The sequence below is a fragment of the Rattus rattus genome, chromosome 5 (assembly GCF_011064425.1).
Source record: "Rattus rattus isolate New Zealand chromosome 5, Rrattus_CSIRO_v1, whole genome shotgun sequence".
Taxonomy (NCBI): domain Eukaryota; kingdom Metazoa; phylum Chordata; class Mammalia; order Rodentia; family Muridae; genus Rattus; species Rattus rattus.
Window position 1 is genome coordinate 153151662 of NC_046158.1, and position 21264 is coordinate 153172925.

Genomic DNA, 21264 nt, shown 5'->3' on the forward strand with positions numbered 1-21264 from the left:
GTGGGACCAAGCACAGCGGGTAGCCCAAGCCCAAGCCCGTGAGGTTTCCCTCGCTTTTCAGCAGGCGTGGGCAACGTGGCCCCATGCACGCCCTCCTCCTCCAGGCAGCCCTCCTCCCCACCCTCCTGCCCCGCCCTTACAGGATGTCCTCGCGGAAAGAGGTGCCGTTGTTGAGGTTATGGAAGCGGACCGAGACGCAGTCCCTGACAATGAAGGAGCACCTGGTCTCCTTTTTGTAGGCGCTGAAACACTCCTTGAAGTCCTCGTAGGTCTTAAAGCAGCTGCCTAGCTCCATGGCGGGGTACCGGCCCTCACAGAGCCCAGCCAGAATCACGCCAGGGGTCAGAGGTCACTGGGTAACGGCTGGCAAGGGCCCAGGTGTGGCCCGGACTGAGTGGCTTATTGGGAGCTTGGGAGGAGCCGGAGAAGAGACCGGTAACAGCAACCTGGGGGCGACTTTGCTCTGTGACAGAAGGGAAATGACACTCATCCCTTATTATTCATCTCCAATGCTCCGCCCCTTCGCTGATTCACCCAATCACACGCGGATCTCCTAAACTGGCACAAATAGTCTCCAATCTTAAGATAGATGTGGTCACACCCACTCAGAAATTGACAAGCACAACGACCAATCAGAATCTGCGTCTCGCACACCGAAACCCTAGGGATTTCCGGCCCCTGGAGCGACCTGCCGGAAGCGCTGGGTGCCTATATAAGTTTCCGCGTTTCTCTCATCTGCAGCAAGCAGTGAAAATGTCAAAGCCAGAGGACCTAGGAGAAGCTAATGGCGACGCCGACCGCGGCGACCTTTCCGGGGACCTGCGTAGTGTGCTGGTCACCAGCGTGCTCAACCTCGAGCCTCTAGATGAAGATCTCTACAGGTAGCCGGCGGCACCTCGGAACTAGGCTCGCACCCTTGTTTCAGTAGAGTCGCGATTACTGCCATCTCCCCGTGAACCTTAATTCTGGAGTTAAGAGTTCAGTGCCCGGTGCATGCTCTGCTGCAGTTAGAAGGCGTGTCCCTGACATCCATCCTTGCTCTTCAGGAGGCGATCTGGGGTGGGGGAGGAGTGTGTGTGTAAGAGAGAGGGGGAGAAACAGAGACAGACAGAGATAGAGACAGAGAGACTGTTACTCTACAAGGCAGCTTAATCTGAGTCAATAAAGAAAGGGCAGTGATTTTCCCTGAGGGTAACAGCTGATCGGTGTGTGTGTGTGTGTGTGTGTGTGTGTTCAAACCATCCCTGCACCATTAATTGGGGTCTGGTAAGTTATTACTTAACTTGGGGTATGTTTTCTTCCAGGCATCACTGAACTTGGTGATTGCAGAGTGGGTTTGTAACAATTTTTTGTTTTGTTTAGGGACAGGGTGTCACTATATATAGTCCTGGATGACCTGGAATTCACTATAACCCATAGGGCTCCACCTGCATTTGCCTCCTAAATGCTGGCAGGAGTTCACCACCAAGCCTGGCTGGTTGTTTTGTTTTGAGATAGGCTCTCTGTATAGCCCTCCCTGGCTGACCTGGAACTCTGTGTCATCCTGGCTGGCCTTAAACTCACAGAGATCAGGGTATCACTGCCTCCCAAGTCCTGGGTTCAAAAGGTGTGTGTCACCATGCTTGTTTAGTGACAGTTCTGACCTGTACAGCTCTTATGGTTTTATCAGAAGCTATCTTTCTTACCTGCTAGGTAATTACTGTCTTAGGCCAGGAGTGCTTTTCAAATTGTATTGTAATGAAAAAAGTGACAACCTCCGGGCTGGGTGCTAGGACTCAGGGTTCAGGCTCTAGCACTGGGCAAGGCCTTTCACCTAGAAAGCTAGATCAATGTGCATCTGCATTAAATTTCACAACCTCAGACTCTGACAATTAGACCTTTTTTGGGGGCGGGAGGAGATAAGGGTAATCTCGGAGTCCTTTCAGCTCTGAAACAGTTCTTGTAAGAACTGCCTTGTCAGGTTAAGGAGTGCCAATGGCAAGCCTTCATCATATGATCCAGCCCCAGATCTGTTTTTTGGAGTTCCTCACATCTACTCAAAGCCTCAGTAAACTTCTGGTCTCTCCCTTTCCCTGGTTTGGGGTGGGGAAGAAGCCGTGGACTTGAAACCGCCCAGGATTGGTAATGGTTGAGTTGTGTGGACTTGCTTCATGTACTCCTGCTGTAAACGAGGGAGTTAGCTCGTTCTATTTGACTGAAGTCCACGGAAAACTCGGGTAGATGTGAAGTCTAAAGGTTTATGCGGTGATGTCAGAGATGTGAGAGCGGACTCCTCGGTCTCGCTCAGGTTCTGAAAAAGGACCCAAATACCCTTAGATCCTTTCGAGGCTTATGGGGTTCAGAGCACCCTCAGTCTTTTCCACTTTCCTCTCCCCACAGAGGAAGGCATTACTGGGTACCTACCTCCCAGCGGCTCTTTGGGGGTCAGATTGTGGGCCAGGCTCTGGTGGCTGCAGCCAAGTCCGTGAGTGAAGACGTCCACGTGCACTCCCTGCACTGCTACTTTGTCCGGGCAGGTAAACCCCGCACCCTGGCGCCTTGCTTGCAGCCCCCCTTGGTGGCCCAGTGGTTACTTCTTGCTTCCTGGCTTTGAAGGCTGATTCAAGAGAAAGAGGAGAATTAGAGAAGAGGATGAGGAAGGGGGAGAGGCGAAAGGTACCTAGGGGCTGAGCATGTGGCTTAGTGGCAGCACACTTGACTGGCACAGGGAAGGGTTTGTGTTCCATCTCAGGTACCAGGAAAAAGCAGGGGGAGGGAGCCCATCGCTTGGCTCAGGTCTGTAACCTCAACGCCTGGGAGGCTGAGGCAGGATCCGGAAATAACCTGAATCCTTATCACACTCACTGAGATTCATTATGTGAGACACAGTCTGTTTCTTTTTCTTTTTTTTCTTTTTTCTTTTTCCTTTTTTTAGGAGCTGGGGACCGAACCCAGGGCCTTGCACTTGCTAGGCAAGTGCTCTACCACTGAGCTAAATCCCCAACCCCTCACGGTCTGTTTCTTAATGACGTGGACCAATGCTTGTCTGCTCTCGGTGGGCCTTTCCTGGAGCTTATTTCTTTTTTTCTTTTTTTTTTTTTTTTTTTTTTTTTCAGAGCTGGGGACCCGAACCCAGGGCCTTTGCGCTTGCTAGGCAAGTGCTCTACCACTGAGCTAAATCCCCAACTCCTTGGAGCTTATTTCTTTATTCTCTTTTGAGATGGGGTCTCATCGTGTAGCCCTGGCTGGCCTCAGCCTTTATGTGTGACATCAGGCCTGGCTCTGTTCTTTATTCATTCTTTCTGCTTGCCTCTGCCTCCTAAGAACTAGGATTAAGGGCATTCGCCACCATACCCAACTCTCATTCATTTAAATATATATATACGTGTGTGCGTATGTGTGTGTTTGCTTATTTTAAAAGATATATGGGTATATGTATATGCATAAATGAGTAGCATGTTGCTTTCCTACTGTCCGAGGAGGCATTGGATACCCTGGAATTTGGAGTTACAAGGGATTGTGAGCCACCATGCATGTGGTAGGAACCTAACCCGGGTTGTCCGCAAGAGCAGACAGCGTTGTTAACTGATGAGACCTCACCTTCCTCGCTTTTGTTGTTATTTTGAGTCAGGGTCTCTCTATGTAGCAGGACTGGCCTGAAACTCACCATTCAGACCAGGGCGGCCTGGAACTCACAGAGCTCTGCCCACCCCTGGCTCCCGAGTGTTTCGCACTAAGGGCCTGGGACGCCACGCCTGGCTCTCTTCTTTACTCTCTTCTAGTGTCAGCACTGCTAAGTCCTCATAGGGCTATAAACTGCTATGGAGACAGAAGGTAAGCGGTTTGGAAGTTGAGCGTCAGCTTTGTAGTCATGGCCGAGGTGATCTTGAATGAGGTTAATGAGGTTACTTTCTTTTGCTACGATGGAACTCATCTGTGAAACAGAGGCGAGGCGGGACCAGCGATGTGTCAGTAGGATCTCTTAGACTCTTAAAGCTCTGGGCTCAGAGACAGGGGAGTTCTCATTGCAAACTCTTGGTCTGGACTGGGGACGTAGCTCAGGAGTTACCTGCTGCTAGCAGGGTGGTAGCCTCTTGTGTCCCTGGCTGACCTCAGACTTGCTGTGTAGCCATGGATGTCCCTGACTAACAATCTTCTTGCCTGCGGCTCCTTGGTACGGGGATTGCAGATGCCGCCAAACCTGCATGCTGGGTAGAACCCAGGGTTCTCTATCCCAAGAGGACCTCGTCCCAGCCCAACCCTGGCCTTCTTATCCTGTGGTTCTTTCAGCTGAGGAGATGCCCCACTGGGTTTTGTTTGATTTTTTTAAACTAAATTAGCAAGTCTGACTTGGAATTCTAAGTCTCTTGCCTCAATCCCCTGCATATTGGTATTACAGACTGGTGCCTAAATATATTGATTGGTTTTAGTTTTGATTCTGAAACCAGGGACCACTTCGTTTCAAAAGTAGAATGAGTTGCCAGGCGCATACCTTTAATCCAGCGCCTGGGAGGCAGAGGCAGGGAGATCTCTGTGAGTTCAAGGCCAGCCTAGTTTATAGAGTAAGTTTCAGGAAAGTCAGGGCTATGCAGAGAAACAGCTTTGAAAAACAAAAGAAAACAAACAAAAGAGTAAGTGTGGATCAGCACGGTGGCTCATGCCTTTAATCTTAGCACTGGGGAGGCAGAGGCAGGCAGATCTCTGGGAGTTGGATGCTGTCCTCTACAAAGTTCCAGGGCTACAGTGAGATCCTGACTCAAATAAATTAATTCATTATTTAATCAAAAAGAAGAAAAGAAAAAGAAGAATCGTGTTTCAGTCAGGCAGAAGAGACTGGTATTTATACGCAGAGAAAGGCTAAAAACCTAGAAACAGGAAGCAAGTTGGCCGTTTCACTCTTGTGGGGCTGGAGGTGCATTTCAGTGGCAGGGCACTGGTCTTAGCGTGCATGAGGGTGACCCTCTTCAGCCCCAGACAGCCAGGACTTGGTGAATAACTGATAAACTAACCGACAGCTTCCCTAACTTCACCAGTTTCTGACTTTGTACCAAGTGGAGAAAGCCAAATGTGTGTCCCTAACCCAATTCCATGAGTGTCCCCTTCTCTGTGGTTCACCTGCTCCCCAGGCCCACAGCCTCTGGTCTGGGCACACCCAGCACGTCCTCTGATCTCTGCTGTAGACATGGCCCACCATCATGCCTGTGTGGGTCTCTGGCAACAGCAGGTGACAGCAACACATTGAGAAGTCTGTCTTTGAGAAGAAAAGAAGATGGACATGATAGCTCACACCTGTAATTCTAGCATTTGAGAGGCAGAGGCCAGAGGATTGCCCCGAGTCCCAGGCCAGCCTTGGGCTATAGAGTGAAACCCTGTCTCAAAACAACAAAAACCCCAACCAGCCAACCAAGAAATTAGGATGAGAGGAACAGAGGTGGTGTTTTACTAACTGTAACGAGGACGACCTGTGGATTTACTTAGGGTCCTTGTATCCCTTATGCCCACTGCAGGGGACCCAAAGGTGCCAGTGCTGTACCATGTGGAGAGGACACGAACAGGAGCAAGCTTCTCCGTGCGTGCAGTGAAGGCTGTGCAGCACGGCAAGGCCATCTTCATCTGCCAGGCCTCCTTCCAGCAGATGCAGCCCAGCCCCCTGCAGCACCAGTTCTCCATGCCCACTGTGCCCCCCCCAGAGGAGCTGCTGGACCATGAGGCCCTCATTGACCAGTACCTAAGGTGAGGCCAGAGGACTCCAGAGAGTGGTTGTTGTTGCTTACTTTTTAAGTTTCTTTTATTCTTTAGTTTTTATGGTTCTGTGGACCACACCTAGGAGCCTAGTGTGTGGTAGGTATGTTCTGCCACCCAGCTACACCCCAGACCTTAAAAACATTTACTACTTTGACCTATAGTAGAAACTACATTTAGGTCCCAAGCATAATCTGCATGCCTTTAGAGACAGGCAAGTCTGGGAGAGCTCAAAGGTAGCCTGGTCTAAATGGGGAGGCCCAGCCAGCCAGACCTATGGAGAGAGATCGTGCCTTTAAATAAAACAGTACTCAGATGACTAGATTTAGATGCATTCTGGTATTTCTATACTATTCTCCATTTCATTTTAAAAAATCAGTATTGTGTGTGTGTGTGTGTGTGTGTGGCGTGTTTGTGTTTGTGTATGTGCATGTGCAGGCCACAGCATACGTAGGATATGTTTGTTGTGTTTGCACGTGCATGCCACAGCATATGGAGGACAGAGGATGACTTTGTGGAGCCCTCTCTCTTCTGCCCTTACCTGGGCTTGGAGGGTGGAACTCAGGTCCACAGGCCTGTAGGCCATCTCACCTGCCCATCTATTTAAATTTATGTATTTACATGTAGGAGTGCTCTGCCTGCATGTACACCTACACGCCAGAAGAGGGCATCAGATCCCTTCGTAGATGGTTGTGAGCCACCATGTAGTTCCTGGGAATTGAACTCTTGACCTCTAGAAGAACAGCCAGAATTCTTAACTGCTGAGCCATCTCTCCAGCCCACTCCTTTATTTTTAATTAGTGTATATTGTATGAAGTCATGGGTTTCATTTTGACAGCTTCATTCATGTGTATAATGTATTTTTATTATATGGCCCCGCATTAGCTTTCTCGTCCCTTTCTCATACAGTACCAGGGCAGTGTTTTCAAGCTCTGGCTCCTACTCATTAGTGGGCCAGAGAGCCTCTAAGTGGGTCTTGACTATGGACTAAAAGTATAAACTGGGTCCCAGCACTTGGGAGGCAGAGGCAGGTGGGTCTCTGTGATTCCCAGTTTAGCTAGGGCTACATGAGACCCTATCTCAGAAACATGGGGGACGGCTGAAGAAGGCTCAGCCATTAGGAGCACTTGCTACTCTTGCAAAGTGTGGGTTCCGGCATCCACATGGTGATCCATAACCACCTCTAGTTCTTCTTCCAACGGCTTTGACACCTCCTTCTGGCCTCCACAGCCAGTAAACACAAATGTGCACATGCATACATGTAGGTAAACACTGGTACAAATTATATATGTATATGTGTGTATGTATATGTATATGTATATGTATGTGTACACGGATGAGAGAGAAGCGGGATGGGAAGGTGGAAATGTATGTATATTCACAGAAATGTATGCATTTTATACGCAGTATGTAGAAGCAGGGAAGGAGCTATTAGAGCCCAGTCGCACGTAGGGCAGGAGCCCTCTGAACCACTTGAGCTTCAGTGTTAGCACAAGTGCACGGGGGATCATGGTGTAAAGGGCAGAGCTCACACTCAGCCATCAGCCGGCACAGGCATGGGGTAGCTTTACTGTTACTGCAATATTGGCTGGGGCCAGTGAGATGGCTCAGCAGGAAGAGGTGCTTGCTGGGCAAGTCTGATGACCTGAGTTCAATCCCTGGAACCCCTGGAAGTAGAAAACTGATGCCTCAACATTGTCCTCTGATCTTCACATTCGTGCTGGAGGACACATACTCTCCACGCCCACCCGTAATAAATGAAATATTTTAAAAATTGACCCTACGTTCAATTCTCAGTACTTGAATCCAATAGTAAACGACCTTTACAACCACTCGGTAAGTAAATAGCCTCGAGTCCTGGGCTGATGACCTTCCTGCCTCAGGCTTATGGCGCAGCAGCTTGGTTAGTGCATGGCAGAGTGAGGCCCGGGACCCCGCTGCAGGGTGCGGCCCACTGGTCAGTGTGTCCACTTTAGTGTCTTCTGAGTATTTTGACTCTTCCTTGGTAACACATTTCTCATTGACATCACAAGGAGTAAAGTTTGACAGATGTTGGCTATGGGGAAGAGCTCTGGATCTAGACACAGACACACAGACACACAGACACACACAGACACAGACACACACACACACACACACACACACACACACACACACACACGGAGGCTTGCGCCTCTTGCTGTGGGATTTTCTAGCCCCCAACCTCACAAGGCCCTAGACTCTTCATCTAAAATACAGGACCAGTCATTTCTCCAGCTGTGCCAAAGGGGAGAGGCCTTGTTGCTTGTGTTACATACTGGGGGGCAGCAGTGGGGCCTGAGGGGTGGGTGTGGGTTCAGAAGGCCCAATGGCCAGGATTCAAGTCTAGACTCTGTCCCTGATAGCTGTGTGAGGTTGGGCAAATGCTTGCCCTCTAAATCCATACCTTTGGTTATGATTTGAGCTAATCATAACTCACACTTCATAAAATTGCTTTGAGGATCCAGTAAGAGGTATATAGGCACTTAGCTATGTAGGGGTGCATCAGGCTGCCATGTGAGTAGTTACACCACCAACAGACATGAGGCTTCATGTGTGCAGAAGTGTAAATAATGTATTATTGTTAAAGGAGCCTGAATTTAGCCTGTGCTCGTCAATAAGGTAGCCACTGACCCTATAGGCTATATTAAATTTATGAACTAGGATGAGCAGTTCTTTAGTGTGTGTGGTGCTAGGGATCAAATTCCCCAGGGCTCTGTGCATGCTAGGCAGGCTCCCTGCCATGGAGACACCTCCTCAGCCCACACCCCTCATTGATCTTGGCCTCTGGGGAGGATAGCCACATTTCAAGTTCGCAGTTTTGTGCAGCTAGTGGCTGCTACAGTGGACAGAGCAGAGCAACAGTCCACCATACAGGTGGGAGCGGCAGAGCCTAAGAACTGAGGGTTCCATGGAAATGGTGTCCCCTGGCACACAGTGCTTCCGCCTGCTTAGGATAGAGAATGCAGACACAGCAGGAGGCTTCTCTTGAATGTTCTCAGGAATGGAGTAGATAGATACATAAACTGCCTGACATGAGATCTCCCTTCATGCTCTGAGCTAGCCACCTGGGTTCCTGTGCGCACCTTTTACCAGCTGACCACACTTGTCACGTGAGGTTGTGCCAAGGCTTGAGTTATGGCCGTGTGCAGTGCCTGAATCCGTGTGCTGTGTATAATGTTTGCTGTGAGACAGGTCACATCATTACTCGCATGTTTCAGGGGGAAAATAGGCTCAGAGAGAAGACTAACTTGCCCAAGGCTGACTCAAGGAAGGGACTCAAACACTCTACTGTTTTGTCAGCACTGTGAGGAAGCTTTGCAGAGCCCCTGTGGCAAATGGTGGGGATCAGAAGAGGCAGCAGAGAAGTCCCATCTCCTTGGACTTCCTTGTCCCTGTGTTTACTTCCAGGGATCCTAACCTTCATGAGAAATATCGAGTGGGGCTGAACAGAATTGCTGCCCGAGAGGTGCCTATTGAGATCAAGCTGGTGAACCCACCCGCCCTGAACCAGCTGCAGACACTGGAGCCCAAACAGATGTTCTGGGTGCGAGCCCGGGGCTATATTGGTAAGAAGACCCATGATTTGGAGGAATACACTTCAGGAGTCTAGGCCTTACCACTCGTTTGCCCTCTGTGGCTTGGGCATACCACTGTCTCTTTGGCCTGTTATGAGAATGACAAGGTGACTGTAATCTCATTGTTGGACCCTATTGGGGGGAAGCAAGCTACCTTGCTGAAGTTCTTACCTAGGTCAACAGCTAACCATGGATGTCTTTGTGCAAATTGGTTCCAGGACCAGAGAGAATGGCTGGGGCGAGAGAGAGACTTGGGAAGAACAGGGTTGCATTTAACTTACCTTGGTCCCCTCTTAGTCCCCCTTTATCCGTACCCACAAACCCCTACCCTGGGTCAGGTGCCCTTGCACTACGACTAGCTTGTGTGTGGCAGCCCTTTCTCCCTGCAGGTCCTGAGCTGGAAAGGCCAGGAGCCCAGGGCTGATGGGATTGGGACCTGTTGCAGGGGAAGGCGACATCAAGATGCACTGCTGTGTGGCTGCTTACATCTCTGACTACGCCTTCCTGGGGACGGCACTGCTGCCTCACCAGTCCAAGTACAAAGTGAACTTCATGGTCTCGCTGGACCACTCCATGTGGTTCCACGCCCCATTCCGCGCTGACCACTGGATGCTCTACGAGTGTGAGAGCCCCTGGGCTGGTGAGTGTGGGCCCGTGGGTCCGTGTCTGTGGGATGCTAGGGAACCGGCTTTGTTTTGGGATGATGCTGCCTCTTCCCACTTCCTGGGGCTGCCGCGCTGGCTCCTGGCAGCCCCTCTGGGTATTTGTGTTGTCTTTAAGAGTACAGGAACATGCCAGGAGTGATTGACTTTAGCTCAGAGACCAGTCCAGGTGGCCAGACAACCACTTCAGATCCCCCATGTGAACTTGGGCAGATCCGTTTTGAAACTGTTTTGTTTTTTGAACCCAACCAGAGTCTCATGTGTCTGCTGGTCTTGAGCTCTGTGTGGAGTGGAGTTGGCCTTGAATTCATGCTCCTCTTGGCTCCACCTCCCAAGTGCTGGGAGTCACCTTGCCCTGCTTCCCAGTGTTTTCGTCGGAATAAGTAGGCTTATGTTAGACCGCGCACTCCATCAGACTGCCACTAGAGGGAGCTGTTTCCAGGAAAGTCTTTTTTTTAAAGACAGTTTCCTGTGTCTTAGGTTAGCCCTGAACTCACTATGTGACTGAAGGTAATCATTACTGCTTGGTCCTCCTAACTCCTCCTGAGTGTGGGGATTAAATCTAGCACCAGCACCCTGTTAACGGAGTTACAGCCTCAGGAAACTGTTTTTTTGGGGTGGGAGGTTTGGTTTGGTTTGGTTTTTTGAGATAAGGTTTCTCTGTGTAACCCTGACTTACTGGGAACCTGCTTCTATAGACCAGGCTGGCCTCGAACTTACAGAGATCCACCCGCTTTTGCTTCCTGAGTGCTGGGATTAAATGTGTGCACCGCCACCACCTGGCTTTAAACTGTCTTTCTTTTTTTTTTTTTTTTAAGATTTATTTATTTATTTTATGTACAGCATTCTGCCTGCATATGTGTCTGCAGGCCAGAAGAGGGCACCAGATCTCACCACAGATGGTTGTGAGCCACCATGTAGTTGCTGGGAACTGAACTCAGGACCTCTGGAAGAGCAGTCGGGTGCTCCCAACCACTGAGCCATCTCTCCAGCCCTAAACTGTCTTTCTAAGGAGCTCCCTGAGTGATTCTGTGAGTTAGCACAGTGGGGCAGGGCACTGTGGTCTGTAAGGGTACCACTCCCAGAAGCTCCTTGTAGGGAACAGAGAGAAACTCAGACTCCTCAGGGTCTACTGTTAGAACCCGGCTTCTTTATAATGAAGTCCACTTCAAAGGCATAAACACTTTCCTTTAGAAACGGATGAAACTTAAGCAGCCCCTTATCATCAGGAAAGGGTTTCTCAAGTACAAACAACATTGCTGCCCAAGATTCATGACCTTGAAGTTAGGACACTCAGTCAGCTTTGGCCTGATCCCTGGGGCCAATTCCTGAGCCGGTTTGTACTTTAGTGTCATTGTCTGGAAAACAGGACATGGAGTGAAGTCCACGCTCTGTGGCTACAGTTAGATCTCAGTGGGCTCTGCTGGGTAAGGGAACCTGAAGTTAGCCTCCTGAGGATAACCAGATCAGGCTCAGAGTCACCAAGGGAAAGACCCTCCAGATGCCAAGGGAAAGGAGGCCACACCTCCCGGGCACAGGTCCTCTCAGGTGCTCCCCTCCCCTTGTGGTGGTTTGGGTGAATCTCCAGCTGGGAGAACTTGGCTTGGCTTCTCAGAAAGCAAAGAATGGGATTTCTGACGAGGGGCCAGAGATGGCAGTCTGCTTGGCCAAGCCTTTGCAGACTGTTGTCAGAGCCCCTCTGTGTGTGAGGAAGTGAGCAGATAATGTGAAAGTGCTTTTAAACCATCAAGAGGTGCTGGGGTGTGGGCAGCATGCCCCCTGGCGACTACAATAGGCTCCCACAGGGCACTTGGCACTTTGGAATCATGATGTCCCAATGTGCTCTTGTATGGGGGCAGCTCTGCCCTGTATCAAACCCTTTGCAGGCAAAGCAGGTTGTCTGAAGCAGGGGCCATTCTCACCCTTCTCCTTGCTTACAGGTGGCTCTCGAGGGCTGGTACATGGGCGGCTGTGGCGTCGGGATGGGGTCCTTGCTGTGACCTGTGCCCAGGAGGGTGTGATCCGATTGAAGCCTCGGGTATCCGAGAGTAAACTATAGTTGGAGATTAACTCGCTCGCCTGGGGCTCTAAGGACTCTTTCTGCTGCCATTCCTTTGGCAGAGGTCACAGTTGAGCTGGGCTTCCTGCCTCTTACATCCAATAAAGAGATTGCTAACACTGGAGTACTGACCTTTAATACAACTACAGCCCTCCCCGTGCCTCTGAATTCCAGGACTCCAGTAGCAGTCCTCAGCCCTTCACCAAGCTGTCTCACTGGGTTAGAGGCCCATGGAAAAGAAAACATTGATCCTGACCTTGGCCACAGCCTCCAGATGGGGTAGGCTGAAGAGCCCGTGCCAAGACTTCCTCCTGGTATCATCCTAGGGTAACCCCAGCCAAAGCCTGTTCCGAATTCTGTCTGGCAAAACAAAGTTCCTCTCAGTCTGTTGCAGACTCTTTCTGGAACTACTTTAGGAGCTCCCCTGCCCCCTAACCCGGGGCAGCCCTTCTCCTAGACATGGCCTTAAGACGGGAGCAAGTTAGTCCAGCACCTCTTTGATGAGCAGCTCCTTGAGGCTGGGGGGTGGGGTAGGGGTAAGACCTGCCTCCTGTAGGGCCTGAAGCTGGGCCTCTGACTGCCGTTTGTCTAGGCCCAGGCGCCAGGAGAGCCGGACATGGGCCTCGAGAAAGGGTGCCAGGAAAGGATGGGGTCTCTTGTCCCCCAGCAGCTGCAGAGCCTTCTCACTACAGGCTCGTGCTTCCCCAGGATCCTCCAGCTCCTGATGGCACACAGCCAACCCAGCCAGAGTCAACAGGGGGCGGTCTGGGCCAGAAGGGGTGCCCAACTGGGTCTGCAGCTGCCAGGCGTTGGCCCACAGTGCCAGAGCCTCACGATAAAGGCCAGTGCAGGTGAGGCTCTGCGCCCGCCGCAACTCGGGCAGCACAAAGAAGTCCTGAAGTTCTGGAGCTTGGCGTAGCTCGGGCACTGCCTGCAAGTGGCCCAAAAACTGTTCAAAGGCCCTGCTGCGACGGGCAATGGTTTCTGCAGTAAAGTTCCGGCGCAGGCGCTTACGGGGAAAGGAGATGGCAGACATGGGGCCCCGGAATTGCCGTTGCAGGTTTCTATGCAGCCGTTCAAAGTCTGAGTATCGGCGAGAGATCTGGGCTGGCTGGCGATCTGGTGGCCCTGGGCCCATCACGGCGAGGGTGTAGAGCTGTAAGAAAGGTGGATGTCAGGGCTGATGTAAAGCGTGTGGGTCTCTTTCCTCCCCCCCCTCCCTTCTATATTCTGGCCTCTGCTCTTCACCTCTTCCTCCTGGGACTTCCTCCTGGGAGCAGGCAGAAGCTGCCAAGCGGTGGCCAGGAACCCATTCCCATCCCATCTTACCTGAGGCTCCTCTGAAATGACCCAGGCCCAAGGCAGCATGGGGGAAAAAGACAGAAATGAGCTTCAATGTCTGGGGTTGCCACCATGTAACTGCTCTGGGAAATGTTCCTGCTCATTGGGAGTTCGTTTTTGGGAAGGCCTTAGGAAAGCCAGTAGTGAACTGAAACCCAGACCCTTCTTTTGGGCCTCTGAGCCAATCTGAGAGCCAACTTGGAACTATGTGCCACTCTGGATACATTACTGGCCAAGCTCGTTCAAACCAGACCGAAGGACAGGTCTTCAGACAGCCTCAATAGCATGAGTTCACTAGACTCATGTAACCGCAAGTCAGCCTCCTTCCTGTGACCCCAGTAACCCTCAGATTCACCTCTGCTCTAGTGAAAGGTTCCTAGGTTAAGGTCATTGTTTGCTCAGGTATGGAATGCATTGGTGCTCAAGGTTTTTAGGTGACACACATTAGAGTATACTGCAGCATAAACATGATGGTTCCTGATTCTGTCTGATTCTTTTCTGGTTTTGGCCCTTGAGATAGTCTTACCGTTCAACCCACAATGGCCTCTAATTCACAATCTTCTGGCCAGACTCCTGAATGGTAGGATTAAAGGAATGTGTCACCATGCCTTCTTTAGTTCTTTTTTGTCGTTTTAGGTTTAGTGTCTCTCTCTCTCTCTCTCTCTCTCTCTCTCTCTCTCTCTGTGTGTGTGTGTGTGTGTGTGTGTGTGTGTGTGTGTGTGTGTGTGTGTGTGGTTACTGTTGTGTTTGGACACACATACCTGAGCCTGATGCCGGAGGTTACAGATGAGGGTTAGAGGAAACCTTTCAGGATTCGGTTCTCTTCTTCCAGCATGAGATTTGAGGACAGCTCAGGGCATCGGGTCATGAAAAGTGCTGGGCTATTTTGCTTGGCAAGATTGTGTTTTGTGTTCTGAGATAGTCTCATGGGTCCTGGCTGACGAGCTGACCTCAAGCTTGTTCTGGAGTCAAGTGCTGACACCACAGGATACCCTACCACACCCAGTGTGTGCTGCGCTGGGGCTGGAAGCTAGCCAGACACTACCAGGGAAACAAGCTACACCTCCAGTCCCCTGCAGTGGTCCAAGGTCTCTGTAGCCCAGGCTAGCCGTGAGCCTTTGCTTGCCTCAGCTCCAAGCGTGCTTTTGCTTACAGGCATAAGGCACCATGCATGGCTTTCTCTCTCTCTCCTTCCTTCCTTTCCTTCCCTTTCTCTTCCTCCTGGTCGTCGTCGTCATCCTCCTCCTCTTTTTGAGACAGGGGATCTGCCGTTGTTGCTTTTGGCTTTGACCACCTAGGCTCAGGTGATCCTCCTGCCTCAGCCTTCTAAGGAGCTGGGACATGGTCATGCCCTGCCATGCTCGCCCTTTGTCTTAAGCACACACTGAAGTTCCTTTTACACAATTCACCTTTACTTTTAGGAACGAGCCGGACTCTCAGCTCAGAGCCTCCTCAGGAAACAGCACTTGGCAAGGTTTAATGACCCTTGGGCCTTCTAGGCACGCTGTACCTCTGACTGGCATCTTCAGCCTCCAACTCCGTGCGTGTGTGTGTGTGTGTGTGTGTGTGTGTGTGTGTGTGTGTGTGTGTGTGTGTGTGTGTGTGTGCACATTTCTGGGCATTGAACCTAGGCTTTGCCCATGCTGGGTAAGTATCTTACTACTAAGCTGTATCTTCAGTCCCTGACTCCAGTGTTCCAGACAGGTCTCATGTAGCCCAAGCTGCCTCAGACAGGCTATGTAGCTGAGGATGACCTCCTCCTGATCTCCTTGTCACATATTACAGGTATGTTTCACTTGCCTAGTTCTGTCTGTCTGTCTCTGTCTTTCTGTCCCTCTTTTTCTGTGTATGCGTGTGTGTTTTCCTGTGAGATGGGGTCTCATTAAATTGCCAGAGATTGCCTTAAATTCACTACGTGGCTAAGGCGAGCCTCAAACCCATGACCGCAGCCTCCCAAGGAGATGGGGTACAGGCCTGAACCACTGGCCTGCTAGCTGTTTACTTTGGAACTTTTCTTTCTCACAAGCAATGCTAAAAAGGCGGCTTTTAAATGTATTTTAGAAAAAGAGGGGCTGGAGAGATGGGTCAGTGGTTAAGAGCACTGACTGCTCTCCCAGAGGTCCTGAATTCAATTCCCAGCAACCACATGGTGGCTCAGAACCATCTGTAATGGGATCCAATGCCCTCTTCTGGTGTGTCTGAAGACAGCAACAGTGTACTCACGTACATAAAATAAATACATCTTAAAAAAAAAAAAAAGAGGGTTCCTTTAAAGAACAATGTTACAAGAGCAGGGCAGAGGCAGGCAGGACTGAATGCTCAAGGACTGCCTGGGTTACACAGTTCAAGACCATCCTGGGGCACTTAGTGAGACTATCTCAAAATAGACATTACAAAAGAAAAGACTGAGAATAAAGCTCAGGTGTGAAACACTTGCTTAAACAAGCACAAGACCCTAGTTTCAGTGCCACCTGCCCCTCAAAAGTTAAAGCAAAGAGTAGCACAAGTTATACTTTATTTTAATTGTATGTGGTGGTGGTGGTGGGGGTGGGGGGGGGGTGGTGGTGGAGGGTGGTGGTGGTGGTGGGGGTGGTGGTGGTGGTGTGGTGGTGGTGGTGGTGGTGGTGGTGGTGGTGGTGGTGGTGGTGGTGGTGGTAGTGGTGGTGGTGGTTGTTGGGTGTTTGACATAGGAGTTATATTTGTGTATACGTGCCACAGTATCATATGGGGGTCAGAGCAACTTTGGGAGGTTGGTTCTTTCCACCATGGGTTCTGGGGGTTAAGCTCAGGTTGTCAGGCAAACACCTTTTCTGGCTGAGCCATTTCCCTGGCCCACTAGCAACATTTTAAAGGAAACAAAAGGATATGATTTCTGTTTGGTAAACATGAACCAGGAAGTCTGCACAGTGTCCCACAGATCCGAGATCCGATGTGAGGATTAGTTAGTGCTAATAAGGATTGGTGCCACACTGAAGGCTTACACGGGGCACAGTATACACAGACATCTTTCTCAAATGTAGCCAGTGGAACTGCCAGTAGTCCCACTATTCCAGTTAGGTTTACCTGGCCTTTCTTCTTTTGAAGATTCACAGTGCATTAAAACAACAAAAACCATTTCACACCTATCAACCCTGTATTGTTCAAACATACTAACTAGATTACATTTCCTTTCCATTTTTTCCCCCCAGGCTGGCTTTGAACTCCTGACCCTCACTCATGCCTCCATCTCCCAAGTACTGCACATATAAACCCACCTGCCTTGTTCTTTCTTGTTTTTACAAACCCAAGAAAAGTTGTTTTCCACAGGACGCACTGTTGGAAGCTCTGCAGCAGACTTTTATGTATGCAGGTTGATTTTAAAAATGCTAACGTGTTCTTTAAGAATTCTATATACATTTGAAACATACTTTGATCATATTTTTTTTTCTTTTCTTTTTTTCGGAGCTGGGGACCGAACCCAGGGCCTTGCGCTTGCACCACTGAGCTAAATCCCCAACCCTCACTTTGATCATATTCATTCTTCACTCTTCCCTTCTATTTTTATTTTTACTTTTTTGCCAAAGACCATTTTCTATCTGCTTGTTTCATCTGACGCTCATAATGACCCACTGAGTTAGGTAACCGTGGTTGTGTGTGTGGGGGTGCAGGGGGGCTCAGCTGTAGGTCAGTGCCAGAGGACGTCCTAACTTGCATGAGGTCATGGCTTCAATCCACAGGAGCACAGCATGGCATGACTGCTGTTCTGTTGACTGCCTCATGCTGGATCACATCACTCTGTCCTGGTGTCACTTAACCATCAACAGCCCTGCAAGGATAGTGTCTTGTCTCTGTCGTCTGAGGAAGCAGGCTCCAAAGAGGAGGGGCAGGGTATAACACTGGCCCCGAGATCTGGTGCTAAAGCCCTTACTCTTGACCTCCAGGAGAAGAAATATGGAGATACGGGGTGCCCAGTGTACAGAGGGGGAGGCTTCATTTTCTAGACACAGGAGGGGACAAAAGATGGCCCCTGCCCTTTTTAAGGCTTTTCACCTAGGTCTCCTGAGTCACCCACATTCCTTTCTGAAAGAGCTGCTCTTTGCTGACTGGTTCTTGGTGTCTCCTTCTTGTGCATGACCCCCTACCCACCTCAGAGCTCTGGAACATTTACCACTTAAGATTGGACCATCAGGGGGCTAGGTGTGTATAGTCCGTGGTACAACAGCTACTTAGCACGCATAGGAGTTGATGCTTAACAAGATACAAAGCCTGCATCATGTATCAATCCCTGCACAAAGTGGAACAGTCACCCCATGGGTGTGGTCCTTGTTACTAACAGCAACAGAGAAGGGTGGAGAGACCCAAATGTGGGACAGGACTCCAGACCTCATGTCTGGCTGAATCGGAGGGAGAAGCTAGAAGAGACAGGCTGGGAGTTGTTACTGCCAGGACTGACCAAGGGTCCAGCTAGCTTAGATGGGTTTCAGACCTGAAGTGAGCAGAGCCCGGTATATCTGACTCTCTGCCAGTCTCTCCTCTTCATAGCAAGGAAAAGGGACTCTAGGCCCGGCTCCAGACTGCTCTCTACTCCTTAGCCCTGACGGTGCTGGAGGTGGGAAGGCTGGAGAACTGACTCGTCAGGAGGCTGCAGCAGGCTCTCCATACCTTACACTGCCAATCTAAAGTTAAATCAGAATACAGGCTGAATATCCCTTATCGGAAGTGCCTAGGATCAGAAATAAGCAGTTCAGATTTGGGAATATTTGCACATTTATGTACATATATTTCTTAGAAATGAGACCCGACTCTAAATACAAAATCAGTACAGTAAATGAGTATTTTGAGGCAGGGTCTCCCGTCTTCCAGGAGACTGGGCTTGAGCTTATGAATCTGAGGCTGATCTCGAACTCCTGATTTGACTCCCCTTTCAAGGGCTGCAACAGGTGTGTGCCACCACACCCAGTTTATGTAGAGCGGGGCAAACACTCACCAACTGAGCACTGCATCTTGGCTCTTAAAACTCACATTTCTTCTTCACTCTAGAGACACAGCCTGAGGTTGGTTTTTATAGGGCTGCCCTAAACTGACACTTTCGCTCTGCTTCCCAACTGCACTAGCAACACTCAGCTCTGAAGGTAGTTTTATACCATTCCCGGGGGTTTGCGACAAAGCTCAGAGTTCTTGAGCACTGTAAGCAAGTGCTGTATCAATGAAATACGTTCCAATTTGTTGTTGGGCCTTTTTTTTTTTTTTTTGAGACAGGGTCTAAATATGTAGCCTTAGCCCAGGTTAGCCATGAACTTGGGTCAGTCTTATTGCTTCAGTCTTTCAGGTCCCTATGCAATATTTTTAAACATTTTGAGCACACATCACGTGAAGTTAGGTGTGGAATTTTCCACTTGTGGCATCACGCTGGCACTCAAATGCTTTGGATTTTCAAGCACTTCAGATTAGGAAATTTGAAACTGTATAGCTGCCATTTTAATCTATCACGGTGCCAGACAATGCTAAGGTTTCCATGCCTGGTCTCACTTACCTCCTACTAATCCCCTATATTGTCCTACTGCTCAAATGAGGAAACTGGGGGCCATTGAGGTCACAGAACCCACCCAAGGGGAAGCCACTGGTAAAATACAGGGGATGTGAATCAAGGCTGATTTGGGTCCAAGGCCCATTTCCCTAATTTTGACCCATGCAACCCAGTCTCAATACTGTAACCTGCCGCAGTTGACAAAAACCCACAGGGTACAGGACAGCACACACATCAGTTTTCTTTTTTTTTTTTTTTTTTGTTCTTTTTTTTCGGAGCTGGGGACCGAACCCAGGGCCTTGCGCTTCCTAGGCAAGTGCTCTACCACTGAGCTAAATCCCCAACCCCAAGTTTTCTTAACCTCAACACTAGAACAGGAGGCAACTCCCTAAGGCCACTTTCTCAGGTTCGGAGAAACTAAGTCATTTGTTGTTCACTGTGACACCCATCTTCGTATCTGGTCTCAGTTCCCCAGGTATAAAATAAGGACACTATAACTGCATGGCCCGACCCCCCAAAAACTGTGGTATTCCGTACTTTCTCTCAGCAGAGACTTCTAGACACACAGCTTAAGGGTTCCTGGAACCTCACTCACCACGTACTTGGAGGGAGGGTCCTTGACAACATTGGCGCTGGTCACCTCAAAGAGCAGTCGCTGTGGAACTAGGGTGTTCCGAGACTTTTTCCAGAAATCCTGCAGCTGGCGAGCCAGGAGTTGACTGCCCCGTTGTCCATCAGGTGGGGGACTTCGTTCTGCACAAGCACATGACCAGTCATTATGGGGCTAGCGAGCTCCAGAGTTAACGTAAACAAAATGCCATGACCTCATTCACGGGAGCGAGATGTGCTTTATCCCAGCGCCTGGCTTACAGTAGATGCTAAATCTCCACCCAGCTAGCACACCATACATTCGTTTCCCTGGTTCTTTGCATTTAACACCCACAAAAACCCCCGAGATAGTGTGATTCTCATAGTATTTGACTCAAGGTCACACAGCCAAACGGTGTCTGGAAGAGCTTATAGTGTCAATAGTTTCAGGGAGATAACTCAGAGCCCCCAGGATGCTCTCGGATCGCGTCCAGCCGGGAGGCCTAACCGAGCCCCGGGGCTCCTGTCTGTCCTCCCGCACTCGCCTGCGTCTTCCCCCGATGTCCCGTCTCCAGAGGGCGGCGAGTCGAGATCCGCCTCGTCGTCCTCGTCTTCTTCGTCAGGGTCATCCTCTGCACTGGTGAAACTGAGGGTGCCACTGAGGCGGGAGGACAGGCCCTCGGCGTCGTCGTCCTCCAGCTCCGAGCTCTCAGGGAACTGCTCGGCTTCTGGGCCCGCCGCCGCCTCTCCGGGGCCATCGCTGGCCAGGGCGTGTCGCAGTCGGTGCAGGAGCCGCGAGGCCATGGCACCCAGGGGGGAGCGCGCCACGCTGGGTCCAGGGCCGGAGAGGGAGGGGACCCCCGCCCGGAGAGGGGCCTGGGGGCGTGTCGGGGGCGTGGCAAAGAGGCCACGCCCCACGGGCAGCAGCGGCCTCCACCCACCCGGTCCCAAGTGCGTTCAGGGCGGGCTCCCGGGATTTGGTGCAGCGGCCCGCGGCTTTAAGAGGCTCTCCGCCCAGGCAGCTCACGGCGCCGCCTCGCTGCTTCCTGCCGCCGCTCCGCCCCGGCCCCGCCCGCTCCCTTTTTCGGAGCTGTTAGAATCCCCGGCCGCTGCGTGCGGGAGGGACGCGGAGGGCAGCCCGGCGAGCCAAGGCTTCCCCGTGAAACCGTCCGGGATCGTGCTGGCCGCGCCCCTTCTTGCACTCGTCCCACCCCCTCTGGACTCCAGGGGCAGCCCCAAGCTTTACCTCTAATTTCCATACAGCGCTGTGTAACTTTACAGTAATTTCACAGCATTTGGGAGCTCGGTTCTCCCTTGAGAGAAGCTTAAATCCGGCCTCGACCAGCTTAGGTTTTTCTCACATGAAACAAGATTACTAATACTCGTACTAAAATTTCAGCTTTTGTAAGAACCTCAGTCCAGTGCCTGTGTGAGTGACCCTAGGCCTTCCCAGTTTCGTTTGAACTTCCCATCCAGAGAGGCTGTTACTTGTCCAAGGCTGCACAGTTTGTCAGAGATTTCTAGTGTGGAGCTCTTGGGACGATTCATTTTCCCACGCGTGCGGGTCCGGTCGGGTAATCACCGTAACTCTCTTGGAGAACTGCAGTTTATCTTTTACTGCAGGGTAGCAGTAGTGAAGAAAACTGCTGATCCCTGTCCCAAGGCTTACATGTCAGGCCTAGCAGGGCAGATTCGACTAGTTAGACAATAAAACAAGTTATCTCAAAGGCCAGGTGTGGTGTCACTGTGCCTCATGCCATTAATCCCAGCCCTGGCACTGGGGAGACAGAG

General features: G+C 50.6%; 3 protein-coding genes across 7 annotated transcripts in view; 1 reads left to right on the forward strand and 2 right to left on the reverse strand.

The window, feature by feature from the left end:
• Zswim3 (zinc finger SWIM-type containing 3) overlaps window positions 1–472 on the reverse strand; it is a 15018-nt gene extending 14546 nt beyond the window's left edge. The window contains exon 1 of the mRNA XM_032904829.1: window positions 141–472. Coding sequence (XP_032760720.1) covers window positions 141–295 — 155 coding nt within the window. The 5' untranslated portion in view covers window positions 296–472. The remainder of the gene's footprint in view (window positions 1–140) is intronic.
• Acot8 (acyl-CoA thioesterase 8) lies at window positions 362–12162 on the forward strand. Of its 4 annotated transcripts, XM_032904833.1 has the most exons (7): window positions 718–881; window positions 2380–2516; window positions 3462–3813; window positions 5487–5712; window positions 9151–9308; window positions 9763–9957; window positions 11920–12162. In XM_032904833.1, the coding sequence occupies exons 3-7, from the start codon at window positions 3801–3803 to the stop codon at window positions 12036–12038; spliced, it is 711 nt and encodes a 236-aa protein (XP_032760724.1). In that variant the 5' UTR covers window positions 718–881; window positions 2380–2516; window positions 3462–3800; the 3' UTR covers window positions 12039–12162. The 4 variants fall into 4 exon arrangements, with proteins under 4 accessions (XP_032760722.1, XP_032760725.1, XP_032760723.1 ...); XM_032904831.1 differs by lacking the exon at window positions 3462–3813 and having other exon boundaries at window positions 362–881; XM_032904834.1 differs by lacking the exon at window positions 3462–3813 and having other exon boundaries at window positions 675–881; window positions 9763–9860.
• Window positions 12156–20423, reverse strand: Snx21 (sorting nexin family member 21). 2 transcript variants are annotated; one of them, XM_032904836.1, is made up of 3 exons: window positions 20019–20423; window positions 19481–19638; window positions 12156–13194 (listed from the first exon to the last, which is right to left on the reverse strand). In XM_032904836.1, exons 1-3 carry the CDS (start codon window positions 20275–20277, stop codon window positions 12520–12522), a joined length of 1092 nt encoding a protein of 363 aa, XP_032760727.1. In that variant the 5' UTR covers window positions 20278–20423; the 3' UTR covers window positions 12156–12519. The 2 variants fall into 2 exon arrangements, with proteins under 2 accessions (XP_032760727.1, XP_032760728.1); XM_032904837.1 differs by having other exon boundaries at window positions 13176–13194; window positions 19488–19638.
• Between the last annotated feature and the right edge of the window lie 841 nt (window positions 20424–21264).